Here is a 12141-nt window from a genome sequence, read left to right as displayed (position 1 = left end):
TGACAAATTAACTTAATATTAAAATTAAACTATTAAATCATTTTCAATTAAATTCAAATATTTCAACATAGTAACAAAATTTCATCACAACAAACAGATATCTAGAAATAACAAAATTTCATCGGTGATCTTCATGAGGCTCGAAAGCATTGATGGAGTCCACCCGACAGAAGTAGTACGTTAACTACTCAGTGATTCAAGCTGGTGAAGTCAGCGAAAGTCTTACGAATGCGACCAAGATTTTCCTGAAACAGAGGCATGTGCAAGAACATAAACGAACTGGTACACACTAAATGAATTCGAAACAAAAATTGCTAATATGCATAAATTATTTCGGACAGAAGTAACATATACGCTAGCAATCCTAATTCGAAACAGCATTAATATATCTTTCACACATTAAAAGACCCAATTTCTTTCACACATTAAAAGACCCAATTTCTTTCACACATGTGCTTTTTGTGTTTCTCTAGTGCAGAAAGAGCTGTTTATGTGTTATTAAAGTACTTGTTTTATTCGGGTAGGATGATAAGAAGATTCTCTGTAATGTGATGTATCTGCTGTCTCTGGAACTTCGAACTGCAGCCAAGTGATGCTTTTCGGAAAGGACAGTGCGTGAATTATTTAGGGAGTATCTTGGTAGATTTACAGATACATACATAAGAGAGAGAAGAAATACACACTAGCAGTAGAGGAAATGAATCATAAAAAACACAACTTAGCAATGATGCATTTCATATCCACCTGAACTAGTTAATTTTATAGAATATATCTCAAATGAACATCATCATTGATACTAATATGAAGGAACATCTTCATTAATACTAATATGAAGATTATTTTTGTACCAGATGGAGATTTGTACATCTTAACTTTGGGTTGAGTTACTCAACCCTACAAAACCGGATTTGTAAGGTGAGGAATATCTCCCACATATAAACACATTTTTAGCCATATCTCAATAAATATGAGACTCGGTACACAAAAACAAACAAAAGTACTCAAGACAAAAATGAAAATACAAAGCTTTCAAAGAAAAACAGTTGTGACTGTTGTTACCGTTAAATAAGAGCTTTCAAAGCTTCGTGCGGTATCAATGTATAGATGCCTTCCTAGTATATTGAGTTGAACTTTTGTATACAAGCTAAGCATTACTATTGTCCAAACTGACAACGCCATTCTCGTGAAACCTGAGGAAAATATGGACAGAATTTTGAGGATCATTGATTATAGCAGCAAGATGAAATGAATTATAACATAACCAAGAAGGTAACAAACAGTATAATAAAAATGTGAGAGCAAGATCAGATTCATACTTAAAATCTTGAGTCTACCCCATAAATCTAGTTTCTCTGATTGCGTTAAAGCATTAGGCTGACCCTTTCCCTGCATTAGCCTCTCAAGAAGGTGAGAAACATAGACAGTGCAATAAGTTTAACTATTGTAAAAAAAACAATTCACTGGTAAAGTTGAAGATTCTTACGGGAGGTCCTCCTTCACAAAACTCAACCACACCTCGACCAATTAAATTTCCCTGTAGGACAAGGGAAATTAAAGAATGAAGCATAAATGAATAGAAAAAACTGTAAGCTTCCACTTGTATGCAACAACTGTAAGCTTCATCATCAGCACCATACTGTGTTCTCAAAAGACACATTATATGTATCTCTATACATTTTGTTAAATGTTGAAAACTTAGTGACTAGAACCCTACATAAGCTTTATCCATATATGTTACAAAAAAAAGTACAAAACATTTTTTTATAAATTACATTTTAGAACAAGAGAATAAAATATCAGTAGTCAATATAGTATGGTCCAGTAGTTCCGGTTGTTTGTAGGGAATACCATGCAACTTGTAAAAGCTATCCATTTGCCATTTGCCACTTGCAAACTTAAAAAGACAGCGTAACCATGTGTCTATATATATATAGAGAAACACTTGAACTTGAAACAAAACACAAATATTTCCCCCTAAGATATAATTTCCAAGTCATGGAATATATCTTAAAGATTTTGTGTCATTTTTCTTTACTCTATTCCTTTTTAAAACTTTTCAAGTTGTTTCTCAAAGACACAAATGAAGAGATAGATGAAATCATGTTTGATACACTCGACAACCTTTTCAAAAAAACATGTTTCTCTCCTTCGGAAATCGATATTCTTGTAGTTAATGTTTCGTTGTTTTCACCAATACCTTCACTCACAGCAAGAATAATAAACCGATACAAAATGAGAGAAGATGTAAAAGTGTTCAATCTTGCAGGAATGGGGTGTAGTGCAAGTATTGTGGCTATTGATCTTGTGCAACAGCTTTTCAAAACACATGAAAACTCCTTAGGAATTGTTGTTAGCACAGAAGATCTTGGTTCTCATTGGTACTGTGGAAAGGACAAAAAAATGATGTTATCTAACTGTCTTTTTCGTTCAGGTGGTTGTTCTATGCTATTCACAAACAAAACGGAGCTGAAACACAAAGCTATCTTGAAACTGAAACACATGGAGAGAACACAGTATGGTGTTGATGATGAAGCTTACAGTTGTTGCATACAAGTGGAAGATGTGCATACAAGTGATTCAATGCCATGAACAACTTCAAAATCGACATATGAATAAATGAATATGTGCTACATATATGATCATTCACTAAAATATCATGATTAAGCCGTTTTAAACCAAAATACAATAGAAAAGGCATACCGTTAGGCTAATTTCGTTTCCTGACCTAATCTGAATCTATTCTATATCGGCAACCTGGACCTGTAACATTCAACCATTAAAAGCATCGAACATTAAACAACATTACTTGATCATGAGAGATCTAGAACAAGTTGTGTTTCAGTAAAGATTAATGAAAACCAAAGCAAATTTTGAACTCCTAAACAAGTCGATAAACTTTTCTACAAGGTCACACATTTTAATCACTGAATTAAGGACAGAACTAAACAATAACAATAAGAGTCTTTTCCCATTAGGGGGAAAGGTCAAGGTGACTCATGAGTACTAAGTTATATTACTACTATTACAGGGGTTATTACAAGTGCAACAGTCTTTATGAAATATGTATAAAGCACATAATCTCATGGCATCGAATTCTCAATTATAATAATGTCCAGTATTTCATAGTCCTACTACACCATTTTCATATTTGTTTACTACTTGTAGTGCCACTGCTATACACAATAAAATAGAACCAAGTGTATAAAGGTTGAAACTACAAACTAAGACAACAAATTCAGAGAACAAATTAAGTGTACCCTGGTGCATATTACTCCCACTAACCTAACCACCCTCATGAAACTATCACAGGGATAATAAAGAAATAAATATATGGAACAATCAAAACCGTAGCACTAACTAACAGGAACGCGTAGAAAGTTTATGTAATTGGGCTGTAGCAATTCCTCTCGGCCAGAACAAAAACGAATCAAATTGAATAATTGCAATCTTAATTTTCATTGACAGGTCTGTTTCTATGAAAGGCCGCGGATTACAGGCTTCCGCGCACATTCATAATATTAACTAAATCATATCAAATCAAAAAGCAAGGAAATAACTCATGAACCACTTTCCTACACCAATATTGAATTCGACAAAAAAAGGATCTATCAAACAATACAAAGAACAGTATAAACTTTTTATTCAAACAATATACATTTACTACAATATACATTCACTACAGTTCAAGATGGCAAGTAAACAAACATGTTATTCCAAATCTTAAACTTCACAAACACACAATTGAAGAAAGAAAAATTTAAAAGTTTATTTCAAAGAAAAATTTAAACACTTACTGAATATTAAAGCACAAAGAATAACTTCATATCAAAGACAAGTTATTTATATAATTTAATCTCTAGTCTCTACCCTGTCATGTTAGAATACTCGATACTTTAGAATTAATATTTATTAAGATAAATTTTGATAATCTGCAAGTAGCTGACTACTTACCCATTTGAAGCAACCATAGAAAGATCCATATCAGAAACCTGCAAATGAATTCCATCCTCATATTAGCTTTGTAAAATACAAAAATATATACTATGCTAAATTTTCAAAAGTCAGCTTAGAATAAAAAGTTTATCATTACCAAGTGCCTCAATATCTTAATATTTTTAATAATACAGTAATCCAAGTATCCCAAGAACCCTAAATCCTAAATCATTGAAGGTAAATTCAAAAGAAAAATCATAAAAAAAACACATAAAATGTAAACCCTAACTCAACGTTAGCGAAGTCAAATGCATATGAAATATTAAAGAAAACATACATAAATACTTAAACCTAAATCGCTATCACCGAAGGTGCTGCTTTAGGACTGAGAACGAGAACGATGGTGGATAGAGAACGGGAACACCGAAGGAGAATCGAGAACAAGAACAACAACGAAGAATCGAGATCGGGAACAGTTATGGAGAATCGAGAACGGAAACCGCGACGCCGAATCGAGACTGAAACTAATTTTTGAGAGATTGGACCGATTCGAAGATCTGTGCTAGTAGTGATTTGAGCGATTTGTGATTGAAATTTGATTTTGAAACAATTCAATGATTCAATCGATTTGGGATTAAAATCTGAACGATTGAATTGAATGAACATGGGTGAAGTTTGAGAGAAACGATGTTGAGAGAGACGCGATAACTCTTATTAAAAGAAATCTCTGAATTTTAAAATAAAAAATAATTTAATAACATAATAATTAATAATAATAAAAAATAATTTTTAGTTGCAACTTATAAACTTTCTATAGCTACGCCAAAAATAACACATCTGTAGCTATATAGGTTTATACCTACTGTTAATAATGCTGTCACTAAATATATCCGTCACAATAGGGCAAATTTCTTGTAGTGTTAGGTTTGTACTGTTTTTATAATAATACATTATTTCTACATATAATGGTATATCTCCAGGAGCAACAGCATCACATGAAAAGGATTTGTGCACACACATTAGTGAAGAAGTGAATGAAAGCATGGATGATGTGGCTGCCTAAATCAATTTTTTGTTATCTATCACCTTAAGAAAAGTGTATTCTTTCGATTCTCATCACAACTCCACGTGTTCAATTTCATTGTTAAGCTATACTAATTGAAATTAAAATGAATTAATTTAAATTTTATATTAATAAACAATTTAACATTATTCAGATGTTTTCGGAAGAGGAACCATAACTATTAGGTGAATAGTGAAATATAACTTTTATACGTTGGAGCAAGCTTTTGGTTCCGTGAAAAAGGATTGATTTGTAAAATTAGCGCTTCAACATCAAGTCACTAAAAGAATGAAAAATGATGTGAGATTGAAATGAATTTAAATCATGCTTTTCCTTTCACGTGGGATCCTTTATATATGAGAGTTAGTTGAAGCGGTCTAGATTTAGATCAAAGGTAGGTTATCTTCTTTGAGCCTTTGGCCAAACCATGCAGTTTCCCTCAAGGTTTCTTGCGGCGTGGCAACGAAAAGCATTTTAAAGAATTGGATTGGGTTCCTGCATCGAGATCGTTGCTTTGCGAAGTGAAAGAAGGATAGCATCCGACATGGATAACTTAGAGAACAAGTGCATTAAATGTGAGTCTAATCATGGAGACGTTTCACATAATTCGTTTGACATGTGGCCCTATATTTCTAGACCAGGAGACTGGAGCTTCTTCCTAGAATATTCAAGTGCACTCAAGTGTCTTTATATTTCCGAAGCGAGATCTAACGGTTGCTTTCTTGTCTTTCCATTTCCTTTCATTCTGAGCCCTTGATTGATTTGCCTCACTTTTTTATATAAGAGTCACTTGGGGAGTTCAAAACTCTTTTCTCCCTTTACACGAACTGTAAGCTCTTTTTCTTCTCTATACATCGATTTTCTTCTCTAAACTTTGTCAACACTCATTTCTTAAATCTTTTTCCTTTCATTTGGTTATACATTCCCTGGTTCAATGCACCTTTTAGGCTATCTCCTATAACAATTATCTTCATTTTCAATTTCATTAGGTACCATCTTTCTCTTTTCTGTTTGTAGTTCATTGCTCTCCCATATTACTCTAGATATGACGAACATAGGAAATGTACCTGCAGATGTGATAAATATGCCCATTAGCGATGATTCGATCTTCTGCTACTAGGATAACAAACCTAGGAATGGCGAATAACCCTTTAGAAGCTAACCAACCTGTTGGGAATCTTATCGTACTTACTAAGAAATTTGGAGTTTGAAGGGTTCTTTTGAAGATGATAGCGGACCCTGTAGTTTTCATTATGTTGGAGATGCCATAGATCCCGATCCTTTTCTTTCTTAATCGTCTCCTATAGATCTGGAACCTACTAAGGTTTCCCGAAACGAACGACTATCTCGTTATTTTGTTAAATCTTTTAAGGTGGCACATGGTCGAGATCCAATGAAGAGGAAATTAGAGATCTTATTATCTTTCGAAGCCATTCCCAAATTCATGAATGACATTATCTTTTCATGACAATTGGGAAGATGTGGTCAAGAAGGAACGTTAGGGTTTGATGTTGCCTAAGGATGTTGTTCAGTAGCACCACGTGGATAGAGAATCATTTTGACTGGTTTCTTACTTTAATAGTGTTGGTCAAGAGGGCGCCCATACCAAGGTGGCGTTGTCCTTTGATTGGTCGGTCTCCCGTGTCAATAGTTCCAAGAGGATTTGTAGCTCCCAGGAGAGGTGCTCGATTTCGTTATATGAATGCATGTTTTCAAGATTGAAGTTAATACTACCTTATAGTGACTTTGAGGAGGGGGTGCTAAAGCATCTTTATATAGCTCTGCCCCAACTGCATCCAATTTCCTAGGCAGTTGTCAAAATATATTAGTACTGGTGGGAGTACCATTAAAAAAGAACCCACTATGAATTTGTGCTTAAATCTTCTTACTGTAAATTGGACATGTGTTGACGGGAGCCAGAATTAGTGGCTAATTTCCCTCCATCAGCCAGTCAAAGTATTTGGTGTATATTTTGAAAGCTGGAAGAATGTCAAGGACTTTTATTTTGTGGTGACACCTCTGACCCCAAAGGTTCATTCCTTCTTTTGTAAGGTCTTAGAATGAGAGACTCCCTTGCCCGACCCCTCGGGCCCTGAACCGAAGAAGTGAAAGGAGATAGTTTTCAAATATTGGGTTTGAAACCATTTTAATTGGGATTCGAGGACCCACATTTACTCGTTTGAACCTATGATCCAAAAGTAAGAGGCATCAAAACAAACTTGATAGCCTTTTCTAAGAGCTTAGGATTTAAAGAAGGGGTGTTGAAGCATCTCCTGATAGCTTCAAATAATATCGAATCTTTTACTACAAACGACACCAATGCTCAATAGAGAAACTAAAATTATTTGGTTAATGGTGAAGTAGTACCTTTCCACAGTGGAGTAATCTTCCAATACGACGAAGGGGGGGGGGGGGTGAATAGTAGGGTTAGCACTCTAACGCTCAAGTTTGTAAGAGAATGAAAAGTGATGTAAGAGTGAGAATGTATTTTAGTTATACATTTCGATTCACATGGGATCCTTTATATATGAGAGTTAGCTGCCCTAACCCATTTTATTTCTTATGTAGGTAAGAAAACCTTTCATTTTATGCCACTTTGAAGAAGGAGGAGAAATTCGAATGGACAAACGAGTGCTAGGAGTTACTCTCTAATATAAAGGTCTTCACGGTGACGCCTCCCATATTTACACGCCATAGGCAGACACACCCCTCTATGTGTATATTTCTGACAATAACCAGGTAATAAGTTCTGTGCTCGTCCAAGAAAAAAACAAAGATGATAGTCTGTCTACTTCGTGAGCAAGGTGCTCAAAGACGTTTATGCCAACTACCAGAATATCGAGAGACTAACCTTGACAGTCGTGATTACGTCGAGGAATATTATACCTTACTTTCAATGGCATCATATCATGGTAAAAACCATTTACCCCATTCACCAAGTTTTGAAGAAGTATGATATAGCAGGGAGAATGATATCTTATGAGGGGGAGTTGTCTGAGTACAATATCCAGTGTATACCCCACAAAAGCATCAAGTCGCAAGTGCAAGTTGATTTCCTAATAGAGTTCATTTCTCTAGAAGAAGAGGATACTATCCGTGGAATGCGCCTTTAACCTTAAGGGAAGTGGTGCTGGAATAATACTAGAAGGAAAAAATGACCTCCCGATAGAGAAGTCTTTAAAGTTTGAATTTAAAGTCATTAATAACAAGGGCCGAGTATGAAGCCCTCATTGCTGATATGGTCATCACCCTAGATATAGGCGCTTTAAATCTCAAAGTTAAGAGAGAGATTTAAAGTTGGTGACAAATCAGATCGTCGGGGAATATTAAATGAACGAGCCCCAACTGATCAAATATATGAAAAAGGTATGTGAACTATCTGAACGTTTCATAGCTTTTGAGACAACATATGTGCCCATAGAACAAAAATATAGGGTTGATCTTATCTCTAAGCTCTTCAGTAAGAAAAGATCAAGTCATAATTGGATTGTCATTCAAAAACTCTAGCCGTCCTCAGTATTAAGATAGAGGAAACCAATGCTCTTGAAGTTGCTCAAACTACCAGTTGGATGACGATATTTTTATCACCAAGAGGCGAGTCCCTTAGATTGGGCCGTGTCTTTCAGCTGAAAGTGACAATTTTATTATCAAGATGTGAGTCCCTAAGCTTGGAGTGAGTCCCACAGTTGAAAGCGACCTTTTATTACCAAGAGGCGAGTCCCTCGACTAAAGGCGAACGTTTTTTTGCCAAGAGACGAGTCCCTCAGCGTGAGGTGATTCCCTTAGCTGAAGGTGACCTTTTTATTACCAAAAGGCCAATCCCTCAGCTATGGGCGAGTTCCTCAACTAAAGGAGATCTTCTTAATCACGCTAATCCTTAATTGAAGAACGAGTCATCTTCTAGATATCTCCTTATTAGCTAAAAATGTCAGTTGGGAATATCAATCAATCATTTATCTGGTCACGCTTACTTCCATTTAATGTAAGTAATGATGGTTTGTTTTGTAAGTGCATACTTCAAGATATTATTGTGAGTGATGTCAAAACTAGGTCTTTAGAAGTAGAATTTATTGGACGGTATCCTCTTAACCTAAGGTGTACTCATGCAAGAAAACACTTCCATAATCACTCTAAACTTGTTCATATGCACATGGCCTAGTTTCATAAGTAAAAAATGGTGTTATGAGTGAAAAAGAACCCTAGAGGTTGATGCATAACTTTTGGAGGTCGACCTCCACTGAGCATGAAAAATGAAAATTCAGGATAAACACCTCTGCCATGCATAGGTCAACGCACAAATGTGCAGGTCAGTGCATAAGAGAACACATGTCGATGAATGACATGTAGCGATTGACGCATGCTGTGTTGAACCAACACCAGACCTCACTGCCTTGTGTAGGTCGATGCATAGAAGTCCAGAGGTTGATGCATCACTCATTTCTTGGCATTTTTATGCACGAATTTTCAAGTTTTTGCTCTCCTTTCTCACACACATATATTTAACACAACTTTGAAACTTGAAAGAGACAAAATTGTTTCTCTTGTTCATTCTTTCTCTTGTTCATTCATCAAATACACATAATCATTTTTTCTTGAGTGATCATAGATTGAGAGTGATAACATCCAAGGTTAGGAATTTGTAGATTCCGATTGGGTGAAGAATTTTGGGGTATTCATTGAATAAAAACATTGGGGTTTTGTCCTCCAAGATCATATTGATTTGGGGTTTTTTGACAAGAAGTTTTGGATTAGATTCAACCAAGTAAAAGCCTTGAAGAACGATGGGTTCGGTCAAGGGAGTAATAGTAGACGGAGGATCAATCAAAGTTCTTGGGTGACAACAATTTGCGATTGCAATTCAGCCGAGTGAAAGCCTTGAAAAATTTGGGTTTGGTCAAGGGAGTAACGCTAACCGGAGGATTGATTCGAGATTGTTGGGCTAATTGATCTTGCTTAAGATCAAGGGGAGAGAAGATAAAGAATCGACATCAAAACTGAGTTTGTGTATTTATTGCTTTAACTTCTCTTGTAATAACAATTTACAAAGTAATAAAAACTATCTCAATTCCCGTTTGGAATTGGGGGAAGACGTAGCCGTAGCGAGGACGAATGGTGAACTGCCTAAACAAATCTTTGTGTTCCTTTCTTCCTATTTCTCTATTACTTGCTATTGATATTGGTTTACAATTGTTAACTCGATAATAATTTTAAGTGTTAAATTCTGATACAAAACTATTTTTGTTTAGAGAATTGCAATTGAATTTCACAATTAACCACACTTAGATCACAATGAATTTTTAACTATTGCATGCCATCTGTTTGTGAAATTGTTTGTTGTAACACCCCAATTCTACCCGATAATTATACGCAAAATCAGAGTATAAAATTTAAGAAAACATACAATTGAGATGTCACATTTCATCATTCAAATCATTTACGACATTCACATAGATACATAACACACCAACATAAACTGACAATTAAAATTAATCCTCAAAAATCACTTTATCAAAATAATTATTTTATCTCGCAGCGGAATTCACAAAACTTCACAATGATTTATTTTAATCATAGCATATTCACAAAACAACTTTGAGTCACAAAACAAAGTAAAACATGACTAAAATCCATTAAACATAACAACTAATAAAATAATCGTTTGTCCCCCCGAGTGCTACATATCAGAGCGACCAACGACTCGACTCACAGCGTCTAAATCTTCATCAAAGCTATCACCTGCATGTTACCAATATAAAGGTAACGGAGAAACAAAAGAAATGGGTGAGATATCAAACCATATAAACAGGGTGATGATAAACAATATATTTAGGTCCAAGTCATAATAATCATCACTTTGCGGTATAATCATTACCGTCTAATTTACTTCACTGTTTAAATCAAAACAACACACGTCATCATATCTCACATAAATTCATATTCAGATTTCCCAAAAATTCACATAAGTTCACACATCACAACACATAAACTCATAATCACACAAATGAAATGCGACTCTAACAAATGCACATACATGTGGTACCCAGGGCTTCATCCCCCATCTCCAATTGCCAATAAATAGAGGCATCAAAACAGACATAAGCCTTCGTCGCTGTTTGCCAATCCAGGCCGTCACAAAAATGCAATCATGAGACTCAATGAATGCATAATCACAAACAAATCACAACCACATCGTCACAGGGCATACGCCTATATCACAAATGTTACCAATCATTAGGGTAACTCAACGTCACTTTATTTCCCGCATTTCGCAGTAATCATAAAATCATAGCATCACATCATTACTGGCCAGAGGCCTAAAACTTACTATCACCACGTCTCAACGGAGCATACACAATAAGTCAACAACTATAATAAACAACATCACAAATTGTCACGAATAATACAACGACAATTCAGGTATATTCAGCAATTCACTACGGCAAAACATTCACAAATGAAAAATCGTCGCATCACAAAACAACGACTAACAAACTAATCCCGGACATCCCGAATATTATCCTAACCGCTATATCTTTTCCGTCTATTATTTATTTACTTAAGTTCACTATTTAATTATACTCTGCTACTATCAAGGAATTATTACTGCTACTTAGAAATTCACTCTGCTAAAATTATCTCAGTCTGTTATTTATTCCATGTTCTGCTACTGATATTAGCTTCACTAATTAAGTTGTCTCCTATTCACCTATATATATATATATATATATATATATATATATATATATATATATATATATATATATATATATATATATATATATATATATATATATATATATATATATATATATATACCATCATACATGATATAAATATATTAATCATAAAGTAATGGAACCGGGGGTATCACTTGCAGGGGACGGTCACCACCTCTTATGGGACCAGCGTCCTCATTCCTTCTCATTATATGAGGCGTGCACCCTCCTTGCTATATTACCCGTCCCACAAAATTGTGGGACCCCCGTCCCATTTCCTCAATGGGACGTCCGCCCCTTAATCTTGGCCCTCGTCCCACGTTGTTTTTTTTCTTCTTCAAAATTTATATTTTCTTTTCATTCCTCTTTAGAGTTCTACCCAAAATGATTTCTATTTTCATAAAATTCATCAACACGACATCACCAATT

At 35.0% G+C, this 12141-nt stretch overlaps 1 protein-coding gene across 8 annotated transcripts; it reads right to left on the bottom strand.

The window, feature by feature from the left end:
• Positions 1–4640, bottom strand: LOC131601596 (peroxisome biogenesis protein 3-1-like). 8 transcript variants are annotated; one of them, XR_009283733.1, is made up of 8 exons: positions 4271–4640; positions 3952–3989; positions 3795–3868; positions 2701–2760; positions 1484–1534; positions 1317–1386; positions 1060–1190; positions 1–245 (listed from the first exon to the last, which is right to left on the bottom strand). XR_009283733.1 is itself a non-coding variant. In XM_058873455.1 (3 exons), the coding sequence occupies exons 1-3, from the start codon at positions 1390–1392 to the stop codon at positions 189–191; spliced, it is 264 nt and encodes an 87-aa protein (XP_058729438.1). In that variant the 5' UTR covers positions 1393–1472; the 3' UTR covers positions 1–188. The 8 variants fall into 8 exon arrangements, 1 of the variants encoding a protein (XP_058729438.1); XR_009283734.1 differs by having other exon boundaries at positions 4285–4640; XR_009283731.1 differs by having other exon boundaries at positions 3952–4640.
• Between the last annotated feature and the right edge of the window lie 7501 nt (positions 4641–12141).

The sequence above is a fragment of the Vicia villosa genome, linkage group LG5 (assembly GCF_029867415.1).
Source record: "Vicia villosa cultivar HV-30 ecotype Madison, WI linkage group LG5, Vvil1.0, whole genome shotgun sequence".
Classification (NCBI taxonomy): domain Eukaryota; kingdom Viridiplantae; phylum Streptophyta; class Magnoliopsida; order Fabales; family Fabaceae; genus Vicia; species Vicia villosa.
Note: the sequence above shows the minus strand (reverse complement) of the source record. Positions and strands in the feature narration are given on the sequence as shown.